The 16,459-nt window shown below is 35.8% G+C and overlaps 1 protein-coding gene across 2 annotated transcripts; it reads left to right on the top strand.

The window, feature by feature from the left end:
• The first annotated feature begins 112 nt into the window (after positions 1-112).
• LOC117320605 (heparanase-like) lies at positions 113-16,175 on the top strand. Of its 2 annotated transcripts, none has more exons than XM_033875164.1 (10): positions 113-318; positions 1,801-2,045; positions 4,521-4,694; positions 7,424-7,595; positions 10,432-10,482; positions 11,290-11,490; positions 12,125-12,239; positions 12,682-12,788; positions 13,731-13,868; positions 15,360-16,175. In XM_033875164.1, the coding sequence occupies exons 1-10, from the start codon at positions 152-154 to the stop codon at positions 15,508-15,510; spliced, it is 1,521 nt and encodes a 506-aa protein (XP_033731055.1). In that variant the 5' UTR covers positions 113-151; the 3' UTR covers positions 15,511-16,175. The 2 variants fall into 2 exon arrangements, with proteins under 2 accessions (XP_033731055.1, XP_033731056.1); XM_033875165.1 differs by lacking the exon at positions 113-318 and adding an exon at positions 491-741.
• The last annotated feature ends 284 nt before the right edge of the window (positions 16,176-16,459 follow it).

Raw genomic sequence — 16,459 nt, 5'->3', positions numbered from 1 at the left:
TATTTTTATGTTCTTAAGCGGCTATGTTTTTGTTGTTGTTTCAAATGATGCAAATTTGCAATTGACTTTCCGTCTGACAGGGAAGATGTTGTTATGTTTTGGATACTGTATGGTTTTTATTTTTCATGGATTTATCATTACTGAAGGAAGTATGATTCATCATGCTTTGGATGAAAAACTTTCTCAATCTGCAGTTGATATCCAAGTATCTTCAAGTGTTAGGTCTATTTACACTGTCGACAAAAACTTCTTGAGTGTAGCCCTGTCCCAGAATATACTGAACAACACACATTGTGTTAAAAAACACTTTAAATTCAGGTAACATTTAATTACCATAAGGTTTAGCTATAAATTCAGGTATCATTGAATTATCATAAGATTTAGCCTAGCTATCACGAATTTTGTTGAATGAAATCTCTTGCGTTCCAGATGACGATTTCGTTATTTTACTCAACGTTATATTAACCAATGAAATTGTATTTTACACAATTTGTGGCTACTGTTTACTTCCGTCACGAGCACTGCGTCGGTTCGAGGAGCCCAGTGGGAAGCGATGGAGCTATTTCATTTCCTCCCTTTTCTACTCTTTATCGTTTGCTTTAACAAAGGGGCGTTGTGTCGTGATAATGTAGAACTCCTTATCCATTCAGATTCAGTTATACAAATAACTGGTTCACATTTTCTGAGCATGACTATTGATTCTAATGTTTCCCAGGCGAATTGGGGGAAGCTTGATTTTCGGTAATCACCTGATCACTGCTGATCATCTTCATTTCACTATATTCTTGTGCTATAATTGAGTAAACAAAGGAATAATTTGTTGATCGTTAGTAGATACAATATATTTATGAAAGCATTTTTGTAGATTTTCTAAAAGAAATATATAATATTACAGATTTATATAGTAATATGAAAATATGCAATTTTCCTTGCGACATTTTAATTCTCAATTCAGTATACATTATGCTATTCTGACTACCTGAGAGTTACTCTGAACACTATATATACCAGTGTAGGCGGCTGTCCATAGTGGCATTGATGAGGCAATGCCTGCATTAATGTTGGTGTCAGTCTGATCATGATTAGGGAGAGGACACTGGCTGATGAATCCGGGTAGTTTCGCCCTTAATCCTGTTCGCCCTAAAGGGTGAAATATTGTTTGGTATTTTCTTTTCATTTTAGTTGCTTCAAGTCACAAATACACTTTAAAAAAAAATTAACACCTGACAAAAACAATGAAAAAAATTTGTGGGAAAAAACTGGGGCCAACAGGATTTAGCACGAAACAACCCTTAGGGTGAACAGGATTAAGTGCAAAATGACCCGTCACCCTGGCTGATGGACCATTAACTCATCTAACTCCCAATACATCACATTTAACTACACCACTGGCAAAATACACACCAGACCTCAAAATCTGACCAACAATTATTAAACCACACTTTACATATATGTATCACCTGTACCACCGCCACCAATCCACAGACCAACAAACACCCAGCCCCTTGAGAATATAACCCGGACAACATCATTTGCAGACACATACCAAACTACATGGTCACCCTAATTCTAGAAGCACATCCTTTATCATCATCATCATACAGCATGGTTAAATGCTCATAAATGTATGATTGGCTTGTAATGGTCAATTATAACTGGCTGAATTACACAACTGTCGCACAGAAGCAAAACCATGCAGCTATGACATGCATGGTAAAAAAATTCCAAAGTTGCTGTATAATACTATACTCTTTACTAAAACTATGTACAATGTATATACTTTTGCAACATTTTTTTCAGATCTAAGAAGTTGCAAGCTATTGCTAAAGCTCTGTCTCCATGTTACCTGAGGATGGGTGGAAATAAGGCAGATTTCCTTATATTCTCTATCAATGAAACAGAGTCTATTAGTCCCGAGACACAGGAAGCCAAGCACATAAGGGGCCAGGGTGCTGTACATCAAGACAAACCCATCCAATTTGTTCCATTATTGAAGGATTTTGAATACGAGAAAAAAAAGAACTTTACAAATTTTACAATGACAGGTTTGTTTCAGGAATGTTTAATTTATTGCTTTATTTACCAGGCCACACTTTCATCAACACTCCATTAGGGTACCAAACTTGAAATTATCCATAGGAAAGCATTAATTATTGGTTTAAAGAAAAGAATTTTAGCTAAAGGAACTCTCCTTAAATTCCTTAAATTGGTGCTCTTATGGGAAATTTTGAATTACGGAAGTTCCGTAAGTTAAGGAATGTTGATGAACCTAGACCCTGGTATTCATATTTAATCAACATTTGATGATTTATTGATAAATATCTAAAGTAATAGTAACTTTAAATTACACCAATATCTCTAAATGTTTGTATATAATATATTAAAAACATTTTTTAAAAGAATTAATCATTTTTTCTGGGTTTTTTTTCATTACTATTCTTTGAAATTAACCATTGTTGTCAAATTTTTAGCCCACCATCATCAGATGGTGGGCTATTCAAATCGCCCTGCGTCCGTAGTCCGTCGTCCGTCCGTCCGTCCCTCCGTCCGTCCGTAAACAATTCTTGTTATCGCTAATCCTCAGAAAGTACTGAAGGGATCTTTCTCAAATTCCATATGTGGGTTCCCCTTGGTGCCTAGTTATGCATATTGCATTTTGAGACCAATCGTAAAACAACATGGCCGACAGGCAGCCATCTTGGATTTTGACAATTGAAGTTTGTTATTGCTATTTCTGAGAAAGCACTGAAGGGATCTTTCTCAAATTTCATATGTAGATTCCCCTTGGTGCCTAGTTATGCATATTGCATTTTGAGACCAATCGGAAAACAACATGGCCGACAGGCAGCCATCTTGGATTTTGACAATTGAAGTTTGTTATCGCTGTTTCTGAGAAAGTATTGAAGGGATCTTTCTCAAATTTCTTATGTAGATTCCCCTTGGTGCCTAGTTATGCATATTGCATTTTGAGATCAATCGGAAAACAACATGGCCGACAGGCAGCCATCTTGGATTTTGACAATTGAAGTTTGTTATCGCTATTTCTGAGAAAGTACTGAAGGGATCTTTCTCAAATTTCATATGTAGGTTTCCCTTGGTGCCTAGTTATGCATTTTGCATTTTGAGACCTATCAGAAAACAACATGGCCGACAGGCAGCCATCTTGGATTTTGACAATTGAAGTTTGTTATCGCTATTTCTGAGAAAGTACTGAAGGGATCTTTCTCAAATTTCATATGTAGATTCCCCTTGGTGCTTAGTTATGCATATTGCATTTTGAGACCAATCGGAAAACAACATGGCCGACAGGCAGCCATCTTGGATTTTGATAATTGAAGTTTGTTATCGCTATTTCTGAGAAAGTACTGAAGGGATCTTTCTCAAATTTCATATGTAGATTCCCCTTGGTGCCTAGTTATGCATATTACATTTTGAGACCAATCGGAAAACAACATGGCCGACAGGTAGCCATCTTAGATTTTGACAATTGAAGTTTGTTATCGCTATTTCTGAGAAAGTACTGAAGGGATCTTTCTCAAATTTCATATGTAGGTTCCCCTTGGTGCCTAGTTATGCATATTACATTTTGAGACCTATCAGAAAACAACATGGCCGACAGGCAGCCATCTTAGATTTTGACAATTGAAGTTTGTTATCGCTATTTCTCAGAAAGTACTGAAGGGATCTTTCTCAAACATTTTTATAAGTTCCCCTTGGTCTGTAGTTCTGCATATTGCATCTTGGGACCAATAGGAAAACAACATGGCCGACAGGCAGCCATCTTGTATTTTGACAATTGAAGTTTGTTATCGCTATTTTACAGAAGGTACTGAAGGGATCTTTCTCAAATTTCATATGTAGGTTCCCCTTGGTCCCTGGTGTTGCATTTTGGGACCAATCCGAAAACAACAGACAGCCATTATCGCTAAATCTTAAATTTTATATATAGGTTCCCCTTGTTTGAAAAGTACTAGAGGGCTGTTTCTGAATTTACACAGATTAGTAAGACTTAGAGGAAGGGAAAAGTAGAGAAAAGATCAATCTGTCATGGAACCTATAAAGATTATTCAATGGTGGGCGCCAAGATCCCTCTGGGATCTCTTGTAATATCAAGATGTAGCCTGAGGTAATTTACACCTGCGCAAGCTCGTGTGGAACATCCCTTATATGCAACAAAAATGTCGCAATTTTTTTCACGCACTTTCTCCCTCATTTTGGACGTGGAATGAGGGAGATTTCCCTCATTGGAGGTTTCAGAGGTTGACATGTATGGTATATATATACCACCACAAATTCTAGGGTTGTTGTTAAATAATATTACACGAATGGACTCCTTTTATATGACATACTGTTGATAGGAGTGTTGATTTGCTATATGTTTACATAATACATTGTACGTGTACAGATTACCTCATTCAGATTCAATAGATTACTTTCAAATATGGTTGTTTATTAGATTTATTTCACATTAACATGATTATGGACAAAATATTTACAAGTTTACTAATTTTGTTTTGCAGCTAGTATGTGGGATGATATCAACCATTTCATGAACAAGGTGGGATGGGACTTTCTTTTCGATCTCAATGTCTTCCTTCGTAGTGATGGCCATTGGGATTCTGATAATGCTAAGCTGCTACTGAAATACACAGCATCAAAGGGATATCGTTTAGCAGGATGGGAACTTGGAAATGGTATGTTGAGGTTTCGTTTGGCTCAACTGGCCCAAAGGGTCGGTGAGCTTATGCTATGGCATGGCATCCGGCATGCGTCTGTCACCTTTTCCTAACTATCTCTACAAATCATGAACAAGTTAGTAGATTTGACCATATTCTGATGCATCATAGAGTGATGGTGGATAAATATTTTTTGAATGGTGGGACTGGCCCCTCAGAGGCCTTAGGGGTAGGCCATATTAGGGAAATACCCTGGTACATCAAATTGATCAAAATCCTTTTTCTATAGGTATGAAAGGTTTGGTCCATATTCAGTTTGAAGAATCTTTGGGTGAAGGGGAACCAATTTGGTATGCACAGTGAGTCTGGGCCCTTCAAGGTCACTTAGTCAAAGATCAAGGGCAAATTTATATCTTCACTAATAAGACAATTATGATGACATTATAAAAACAAATACTTAGAATGAATTGATAAGTGGATGATGAAATGTCCCAAGTTAAAGGTCAAGGTAACTTGGCCAAAAGGTTGTAGGTCAAGGTCAAATTTTCACTGATGAACATTTTGTCATGACAGTATGAAGAAAGTTGTTAGGGATATAAACAAGTTGATTTAGATCTTAAGGTCAAGGACAAATTTGATCTCTGATAATGACCCTGGGTTAAATCAAACAAATCAAACTTTACAAATGATTATTCTACTAGGGAAAAAGTTTATCATTTAAAGAAATGTAGTAAGTCATTATAATATATTTAATAATTAGGATTCATGTTGGGCCATTTCATGATAAACAGGATATTTTTAATTTACTTTGATTTATATATAGAGAGAAAAAACAAAAGTATTATGATAAATTGGATTCACTGTACATGCTGTATGTTTATATATATTATACAGAATGTTCTTTTGGGGGGATGTGGATATGGTGTATTGGTGTAAGCTGCAGCTGCAGGTATTTCTGGCTAGGAGTTTAGGTGCTGAAGATCGTGATATCAAATGGCCCAGTTAGAGCACGAGTCATAGAAATTGTATTATAAAGTACAAGCTTGCTTTTGGGAAGAAGAATAAATGCTTAATGATGAGGCCAGGGAGCAGGGCCCTATAGGGAAAATTGAGGTAAATCATGTATATTGTTACTATTCCTGAACAACTGAATGAATTTTAATGAAATTTAGTCTGTATCATTGGGCAAAGGAGATCTAATGTTGTATAAACAGAGAATGTGGCTCCCTTCGGGCAGGAGAGACGGGGCACAATAGTGAAAACACTACCAAAAAAAAATCCTTTTTGAAGAATTGCAGGATTTGGTCCACATATACCGTAAATATTCGCGTATAGTGCGCACTTTTTTTCAAAAATTGACAAGTGAAAAAGACCACTGCGCACTATACGCAAGTACAAGCCTTTTCCCAGTCAGAATGAATGTGATTTGACTGAGATTTGTGATCGTTTCCTTTCACAGCAGGATTGATTTAATACTTATATATATATATATATATAACATATATAAAGCATTAAGAAAGTAATAGTTAACAAATAATCAAAGAAATGAATAGTTATTTTAATGTTTAATTCCTTGAAATTGTGTATTTATCAGCAATTACGTGGATTTATCTAAGTCGATCGTGAGCCACATGTTCCGTACACATACGATATCTCACTTGAGGATGTTCCCGTATTCAGGTCCAAAACGATGTATAACATCTCAATTAACATCAAACAAAACTTGAAATGATATAGCAGTACTTAGTTATTTCATACTTCTAAATTAATCACCTTATAAATCCAGAATGTTGCCAGAAACTGATACCGTTCAACTTGTTTATTTACGGAAGCTGAAACAGCACGCATGCGCAATTAGGCACTAACACTAATGCCTTGATCTCGTGCGGCAGTCACTGACCAACTGGCCATAAAAAAATATAAGACTGTGAAAACTACCAGGGTACTCTTATTTATCGTCTTCACTGTAGATGTATCCTTTACACATGTTAATTCATTGATATAAAAGTTGTGACCAGCACGACGACTGCAGACTTGTTTCCGTACTGTATACAAAATGGCGGCCTGTGTAACATTACGTAGCAGTCAGCTTACTAGTCAATCTTGTTATAATTGAGCTTAATAAGCTTTGTATGTTCGTGGACAGATACCACAAGAGATCATACCTGCGTGAAAATCACAAGGTAATTGAGGGTAGGATTAATTATTTTGTTGGTACAACAGCGTAGATGGGACCTAGATGGGACCGCTACAATTTGCAAGCTGACTAGGCCTGTGGCGGTATAATGTAAACAACCTGTCAATCCAATGTGTCAAATCTGACCGGTGATTCCAATTAAATGTGGTACATTGTAAATAATCTTTCATAAGTTACAACTTCCTATCATCTTATGCTTTAGAATTCATCTACCGCTCAGTTGAAAATTGAAAAAAAAAAATTGTTATTTTTTTTTTTTTTGAAAATGAACCTCAAAAACGTACCTGCGCACTATACGCGAGTGCGCACTATACCCGAATATTTACGGTAGTTTGAACCAGTGTTGGGAGAGGCAGCAAAAATAATTGTTATATAAACTAAATGAAAGTATTTTTCCATGATTACTGAAATAGCCTGGTGAACAATGCAGGCCCTCTGAGTCTCTTGTATATTATACTGTATGTTATATTTCAATTTCAATCGTTATTACAATGCTAGTTTTTACTGCTACACTAACAATGTCTTTATGTATAGATGTTTTGTGTTTTAGAACCAGATGATTTCCATGGATACGGATTTGACATTTCACCTACTCAACTTGCCAAAGACTATTCCACAATGAAAAACTTGCTGAAAATGTTGCCTGATTATGAGAATTTTCAAATCATGGGACCAAGTGTCACTCAGTTGTTACATGTACGATCACAGATATATTTCTCAGAGTAAGTCATAAAAATCAAATTTAAATTATCATATCCCATACCAAAATCAGCTACCCAGGAACACATGAGCTTCACATAAGAAACTACCCATAAAACTACTGATTCAGCAAAGGATCTTCTCAGTGTGTATTTTAATGGAGGTTTTTAACGGCTCACATGAGCTTTGCATTATAAATCTTGTTTGTGAGTTATCAAAAGCACATAAGCTTTCAAAAAGTAAACCTAATGCAAAAATCTTTAAAAAAGAATTAGTTGAAATTTACAAATACAACACAAGTTGCATATGGTTATTATTAATTTTATATAATATTACATTGGATTTTTAGCCCACCATCATCAGATGGTGGGCTATTCAAATCGCCCTGCGTCCGTGGTCCGTCGTCCGTCCGTCCGTCCGTCCGTCTGTAAACAATTCTTCTTATCGCTAATCCTCAGAAAGTACTGAAGCGATCTTTCTCAAATTTCATATGTAGGTTCCCCTTGGTGCCTAGTTATGCATATTGCATTTTGGGACCGATCGGAAAACAACATGGCCGACAAGCAGCCATCTTGGATTTTGACCATTGAAGTTTGTTATCGCTATTTCTGAGAAAGTACTGAAGGGATCTTTCTCAAATTTCATATGTAGGTTCCCCTTGGTGCCTAGTTATGCATATTGCATTTTGGGACCGATCGGAAAACAACATGGCTGACAGGCAGCCATCTTGGATTTTGACCATTGAAGTTTGTTTTCGCTATTTCTGAGAAAGTACTGAAGGGATGTTTCTCAAATTCATATGTTGGTTTCCCTTGGTGCCTAGTTATGCATATTGCATTTTTGGATTGATCGGAAAACAACATGGCCGACAGGCAGCCATCTTGGATTTTGACCATTGAAGTTTGTTATCGCTATTTCGGAGAAAGTACTGAAGGGATCTTTCTCAAATTTCATATGTAGGTTCCCCTTGGTGCCTTGTTATGCATAATGCTTTTTGGGACCGATCGGAAAACAACCTAGCCGACAGGCAGCCATCTTGGATTTTGACAATTGAAGTTTGTTATCGCTATTTCTGAGAAAGTACTGAAGGGATCTTTCTCAAATTTTTATATGTAGGTTCCCCTTGGTGCCTAGTTATGCATATTGTATTTTGAGACCAATCAGAAAACAACATGGCCGACAGGCAGCCATCTTGGATTTTGACAATTGAAGTTTGTTATCGCTATTTCTGAAAAAGTACTGAAGGGATCATTCTCAAATTTCATATGTAGGTTTCCCTTGGTGCCTAGTTATGCATATTGCATTTTGAGACCAATCAGAAAACAACATGGCCGACAGGCAGTTATCTTGGATTTTGACAATTGAAGTTTGTTATCGCTAATTCTCAGAAAGCACTGAAGGGATCTTCCTGAAATTTCATATGTAGGTTCCCCTTCGTGCCTAGTTATGCATATTGCATTTTGAGACCAATCGGAAAACAACATGGCCGACAGGCAGCCATCTTGGATTTTGACAATTGAAGTTTGTTATCGCTATTTCTCAGAAAGTACTGAAGGAATCTTTCTCAAATTCCATATATAGGTTCCCCTTGGTGCCTAAATCTTAAATTTTATATATAGGTTTCCCTTGTTTGAAAAGTACTAGAGGTTTCTTCTGAATTTACACAGATTAGTAAGACTTAGAAGAAGAGAAAAGTAGAGAAAAGATCAATCTGACATGGAACCTATGAAGAACATTCAATGGTGGGCGCCAAGATCCCTCTGGGATCTCTTGTCTTGGCATAAAATAGTATTTCCCTTGGAATTTCAAAGAGATATTGAAAAGTGATGGAATAACAACTTGATGTCACCTGGCTCCTTCCTAGTTTTTGTGTCACCTGAAAAAGGCGACATGTATAGGTATCACTATGTCTGCGTCGTCGACGTCCGCACAATGGTTTCTGTGCGATAACTTGAGTTCCCTTAGGCCAATCAAACTGAAACTTCATACAATGCTTCCTTACCAAAAGTACTTATTTGGGATTGCTTTTCATGTTCAAAGGTCAAAGGTCAAGGTCACTGTTACTATTAATAGAAAATTGGTTTCCATGCAATAACTCAAGTTCCCTTGGGCCAATCAAACTCAAACTTTGTATAGTGTTTCTTTATCAAAACTGGTTGCTTGGGATTGCTTTTCAGGTTTGAAGGTCAAAGGTCAAGGTCACTGTTACTATAAATAGAAAATTTGTTTCCATGTGATAACTTGAGTTTTCCTATTTTAGAGTTCACCTCAGCTAACCTAAACCTCATGTAGCTCACCTCTTGGCAGACAGGGAATTCCTTCACATACAATGCTAACGTCATTCGTATGTGCAGCATGTGTTTTGGTTAGATTTATCTATACAGGTATGACTGCCAGGATTTGATTTGATCAGTTCAAATAGAGACCAGATATCTGACCAGGGCTGAAAACAGAACATGCTTCCTAGTTAACAGACAGACTAGAGATCGGCTGAGGAAACATATAACCTTGAATATTTGATCATTTTTTGAAGCACTGTACCACTACATGTTGATCATAGAGGTGACTAAAAGTTGACCGATGTTCAGGCGTAGTACTTAGTAAACTTAATCATGTAACAGCTGTTTTTCATCAGATTGGACTAAAAGTTGACCCTTCGTGGGTTTTCTTCTGTGTCTTCTGTTATACATGTATATTGAAGCACTCAGTTCAAGATATTTGAAATGATGTGTTATAATTACCTGAAACAAATTTAGGATATATATATATTTATTAAATAAAACGATATGTCAGATTGATGTCAATGTTACTCTAAATTTCATATTACCTAATTATAAAGAACTTTTTCATCTGTTTCAGTTTTCTTCAGAATGGTGCAGGAAAAATTGTAACAGCTCCAACATTTCACCAGTGAGTAATAATCTTATCATGATCATAAATAATTACCTGAAAATAACTTAATATATAATTATCATTGTTTTACTGTGAAAACCTGTGAAAGGATTTACTTCACTGCCCAAAGAGCTTATACTGTGGTTTTATTGTCCAAACATCTTGGAGTCTGTAACCCTATCTAGTATTTTCACCTTGAAAGGGATCATATATGTAAAATTCTTTAAGAACTTCTTCTTCATTCCCAAATGGTCTTAAGGTCTCTATTCGACTTATCATGACTAAAATGAAGAGGTATTAAGTTTGCTAACAAACAAAAAAGACCTAGCCCCAATTTTGAAACTAAGTTGAAGGTAATTTCCTCATATAAGTTATTGAAAGCTATTAGATTAGCATCAGAACAAACCTGTACAAAAGAATTTGACATACAGTATCTACTTTGAAGTTCATAAAAGTTAGATTAATAGCAGATGAGCAATGCAGAACCTTTGATATCAGATTCATCAGGAATACACTTCATAGCAACACTAATTACCTGAATTATGTCATCTCTGGTATTTATCTTTTTTTAGTGAAAGTGCTCAGTATTAATTCTGAAATCAGTATTTTCGAAATATTTCCCCCATGTCTGTTAAATTTTAACAAAACCAGCTTCATGTTGTATTTCATGATCAGGAATCAGAGACTTTCACCCTCGATTTTAAAAGGTATTGTCTATTATAATTACTTAATACAAAATTTAGATAATTTATATGAGATTTTTTTGCCTCAGTGTCGGGTATTTTAACTGTCAGACTGAGTGTTTTCCTTACTGTTATTGACCAGTTACTATGTGGATGGAAGGATAGCTGCTATAGGGGATTTCCTCAGTCCACATGTTCTTGATGGCCTGGCACCTGAGATCATCACGGGTAACAAAATTGCAGCCCAGTATGCTCCTGGAAAGAGGGTATGGATTGGTGAAACAAGCTCTGCCTGGGGAGGGGGAGCCAGCGGACTTTCTGACAGATATGTTGCTGGATTCATGTAAGAAACATTTCATTTTTAAGGGGAGATGACTAGCATGTGTTATGTGTACTTATTAGTTTCAAAGACACAAAAAAAGCCACACTCTATACTCAAACTGAAATTAGAGAGCTGTGTGTAACACTCTAAACTCAAACTGAAATAAGAGAGTCGTGTGTGACACTCTATACTCCAACTGAAATAAGAGAGTCGTGCGTGACACTCTATACTCAAACTGAAATAAGAGAGTCGTGCGTGACACTCTATACTCAAACTGAAATAAGAGAGTCGTGCGTGACACTCTATACTCAAACTGAAATTGGAGAGCCATTTGTATCACTCTATACTCAAACTGAAATAAGAGAGTCGTGCGTGACACTCTATACTCAAACTTAAATTGGAGAGCCATTTGTATCACTCTATACTCAAACTGAAATTAAAGAGCCATGTTTAACACTCTTATTACTCCACACTGCCTTTGGTGATAGCTTGTTAGTTGAGCGATTTATTATTAAATTTTGAAGGTTGTGGGTAAGCTTGGTGTGGCTACTAGCTTATTAGTTGAGCGATTTATTATTAAATTTTGTAGGTGGTTGGATAAACTTGGTGTGGCTACCAGCTTGTTACTTGAACGATTTATTATTAAATTTTGTAGGTGGTTGGATAAGCTTGGTGTGGCTGCCAGTCAAGGAATTGAGGTGGTAATACGCCAGGCATTCTACGGTGCTAATTATGGTTTGATTGACTGGCAAACCTTGGAGCCGAATCCTGTAAGTACATCTGCTGCTATTTCTGTTCACATGTCGATATAAATCAGTCCTGTAGGTTTTAAGGTCGTTACAGAAGAATTTTCCAGTTACATATCACATTATAATAATATGAGGTGCCTGATTTTAACGTTTTATTCACTAATCTCTTGTTAAAGAATGCCAAATATCATCTGATCCCTGCATTGTGACCAACAATTATAATTCCTTCATCAATTATGTTCTTCCATATTTCGGTTTTCAAATTGCGGCACAGAGAAATTATTTGGATTTTGATAAAAAAACATATTAATATTTCTTTAAATAGATCTTTCTCTGATTTCAATTCTGAAGTTACCATTGGTTGGGATCAGTATTGAGATTGCTGTGAGGAGTCCATCATGGAATTAAGCCTTGATTATTGCTGTACTTCACAAACAAATCTTTCATAAATCTTTGGTTTTAGGATTATTGGTTATCTGTGCTCTACAAGAAACTTGTGGGTTCCAAAGTGTTGCAGACTGAGAGCTCTGACAAAACGAGACACTTGCGAGCTTATGCTCACTGTTCTACGTATGTATAATGTATAATAGTATAATAGTTGTCATATTTGGACGTATACACTGCCATCCATGAACAACTATACACGCTCTTTTGACTTGTATAATATTGTTGATATAATAATGCACATTTAAATACTTTTAATTATTACTTTGCAATTTCTTGAACTTTATTCATTTGTCAGTGACAATAGCAAGGTCTTCAGATAATAACCAATCTCCATGACGTTCTGGGGATGGACAAGGGAGGGTCCTATTTTCCAAGATATTTAACAAGAGAGACATACAAAATGTATATGTCACCTGAGTTCTGATGTATATACTGAGAGATGATGCTTTGCTTTAAAAACGAATAATTAACACATCTCAGCCCTGTGACCTTGAAAGTGGATCAAGATTTTTCATTTGATGCTAATGGTATATGCCATGACTCTCTGTCTCTTGGTTATGAGAAGAATTTTTGTTATGTTAACACACCATAAAAAAGTAGGTAAATGTCATTAATTTAAACAGATTTAGTAGCCCTAATTATCCCTGCATGTTACTGGCCCCATAATATGATCTTAGGCCTCTTGGTTATTTAGAAGTTGTTGAAAGATTTTAACAAGTTTGACCCTTGTGACCTTGAAAGTAGGTCAAAGTCAGCGCATCATTTATTTGAACAAACTTGCTAGTTCTGTAGTCCTTCCTCCGAGCATACTATTGACCCAGAATCATGGGAAGAAGCCAAAAATATAAATTGTTTATGATTGGACAATGGACAAAGGTTAATTGAGTGTTTTATACTCTAATCTTTATCCTTAAATTTTCATTATTTGAATGGATTTTGAACTATTTTCGACATGAAAATAATTTGTAACATTTTCCAAATTTCTTTGTTGTGTTTCATAATCGCCTTTTATCTCTTTATTATTGACCATAATGATGAAAATTGATAAATTATTTTTTATTTCAGAGACAAATTTCCTGCTGGAAGTGTAACTGTTTACATATTAAATCTCTGGTCTACAGCGGTAAATGTCACATCTAGTCTATTTGGGAATCAAGAAATTCAGAAGTTTCTTCTTCACTCCAATGGGGATCTACGGTCTCAGTAAGTCTGTACACATTAATCTATGCTTACTTAACATATCAGACATGATGTGTTGTTATGAACAAAGATTCCCTTTATCTCACTCTCCTACCAAAGAAATTTTATATAAAACTATAAAAATATATATACATGTATTAAAATTGTATGTTTTAAAAGATATGTCCAAAGAATACTCTCATGATAAGCACACCAGTGAATAGTATTTTTGAATAGTAATTTAGTAACAGATACTCCATAGTAAATATAAAACTGCATCAAACAGCTGCTTTGTCCTTCTACGACCAAAATTTCTGAATTTCACGACAAAAGTCTGGTACGGCAAACCTGCGGTTAGTTCGAACAAAATTAAATAAATATTGACAAACCTGTTCGAATTATTCGAAATTATGCTTCAAAAAACAAGCGTGGTCAGAACATCAACATGTCTGCTTTTAAATATGCCCAGTCGTATTATCTACCAAACATATTTGATACCTGCAAAATTATCCATCACTAATTGGGATACCTGTGGATTGTATTGACTGGATATGAATGCTTATCACGTCACTCAGCACAACTGGGCGGTCGATCCTTTCAAGTTTAATGCAAGCAACACCTCGCTTGGCCTGCTTACCTAGCGTGAAGTCGCAGGTTTTCAGGTAATACCTTAATTGGCAATAATTAAGAGATGTCCAGTCACAATTAAATAATCAAAATGCTAAGTTAACACTATATTTGAAAATACACGGATTATTTCTTAGTTTGTCATACAGCGCGAATACAAATATCGCATGTTATTTATACATTGTCAGGGCCTAAAATTGCAATCAGCTGTCTCGTGCGTGGTGTATTATGCAATGTAAAACTTGAATTAACCCTAAAATATGTGCCATATACACTGTATTAAATCACAGACCAACTCCAATGATCACACATACAATCTAATAACTTAAACGTGCCTGTTGATCAAATTTAAGTCTTGGCATTTTTTCTGGGCCGGTCGTCAGGGCTGGTTCGTCGTGAGCTTTCAATGGAGTTTGCAGAAAAAAATCTTACTTTACGCTCTTTATTTGACAAGTTCTAACTATCCGAAATAGTGTCAGTTATAAACAAGCAGAGTTCAAACTATTACTAGCTAAAAAATATTGTTTTTCTAGAGAAAATGTGTGTTCGAACTATCCGCGTGTTCAAACTAACCGGAGGTTTACTGTAAATCAAAATGGCTATAAACAAAAGTTTAATACAGAATCAGAGGTGCATAAACCCTATAACTTAATCCATTTCATAATCTTCGGATGTCAAAAGCAATAACTCTAATGTGTTTTGAACCAGAGCCACTGTTCCAAGGTTTCAAATTTTTATTTCGTTTTTGATTTTGAAAAATTTAAGTGGTATGAATGTTGATGTTGAACGTAATATAAACCAAACAATTTTGAAATGTGTAAAAAAAAAAATGACTGGAGCTACAAAGTTTAAACTATTTGTATGTTTATAGTTTGAATATTCTTTCAGAGATGTTTATCTGAACGGAAAACTACTGCATATGGAAGGTGATTCTTTGCCAGACTTTATACCTACCTCTGTCCGTGCTCCAGTGTCCTGGCCTGCTCAGACTTTTGGATTTCTGGTTTTGCCCAATGCGAAAGCAAAAGCCTGTATGTGATCATGATGAGTCTGAAGAATGGGAGTGGGAGTTATGAATACATGCATTCCTTATGGAGTAATGAAGGCATCTTGTGTTGTATGTATACAGTCATGGAGAAATTACCTATTTAACGTTACATTAAACAGAATGTGTCATAATAACTTTGGTTTTCCTTTGAGACGCTATCCAAATGTTGTGGGCTACTCTGAATGCTAATGATTCATGTCATTTAACTTCCATTCTTGCCATATGTTTTGGTTAATGTCATTTAACTTCCAATATTTACATTCTGTGTGACAGTCTCCCATTACTCCTGTTAAACCAGATGGTATTGATCACTGTATAAATGCAGCCCAGATCACATGACGTCACTTCCGTCAGCGTCAAAAAATGTTTGGCAATGTGTTGCGGGTGAATCAAACCTAACAAGGATTTCGACTTAGAACAATCGCATAAATATGACGTTATTTTGGTGCTTTGTTGATCATAGTCACGCCAAGGCTTTGTATTACACATCAATTTGAATGCAAGCCAAGCACTACAATGAAATTGATTTCACATGTGCCGTTCTTTCAATTGAACAAACAGGGGAATAGCTGAACTTAAACCCCAGATTTAGCAAAGAGAAAGTGAAGCCTAACGGGCATCATTCTATTTATTGCCAATAAATACAATCTACCAAGCGTTTAATTGTTAATTCTTGCCATATGTTTTCTGAATGATGAGAATGCAGCTGGATAACATATGTAATTACATGTATTTGAATCAGCTTTGTCTGGATTCCAGAGAATCTCCAATAATTTACAGGTGTGATATGATATATCACAGTGACTGTTAAAAGTATAACTGTACAAATTTGAAAGCACCGAGTTATAACTTTACATCCTTACTGGGTTATTACTGTACACCCTAACAGTTATTACTGTATACACTGAGTTATTACTGTATACACTGGGTTATTACTGTA

The sequence above is a fragment of the Pecten maximus genome, unplaced genomic scaffold (assembly GCF_902652985.1).
Source record: "Pecten maximus unplaced genomic scaffold, xPecMax1.1, whole genome shotgun sequence".
NCBI lineage: Eukaryota > Metazoa > Mollusca > Bivalvia > Pectinida > Pectinidae > Pecten > Pecten maximus.
This window is presented reverse-complemented; position numbering and strand designations above follow the sequence as displayed.

Bases quoted from the DNA above. Each gene is read 5' to 3' on its own strand.
- LOC117320605 (XM_033875165.1), top strand. From the start codon at position 554: ATGGAGCTATTTCATTTCCTCCCTTTTCTACTCTTTATCGTTTGCTTT. The intron at 12,240-12,681 runs GTAAGTACATCT...CTTTGGTTTTAG, and splicing joins AAACCTTGGAGCCGAATCCT to GATTATTGGTTATCTGTGCT. The intron at 13,869-15,359 runs GTAAGTCTGTAC...ATATTCTTTCAG, and splicing joins AATGGGGATCTACGGTCTCA to AGATGTTTATCTGAACGGAA.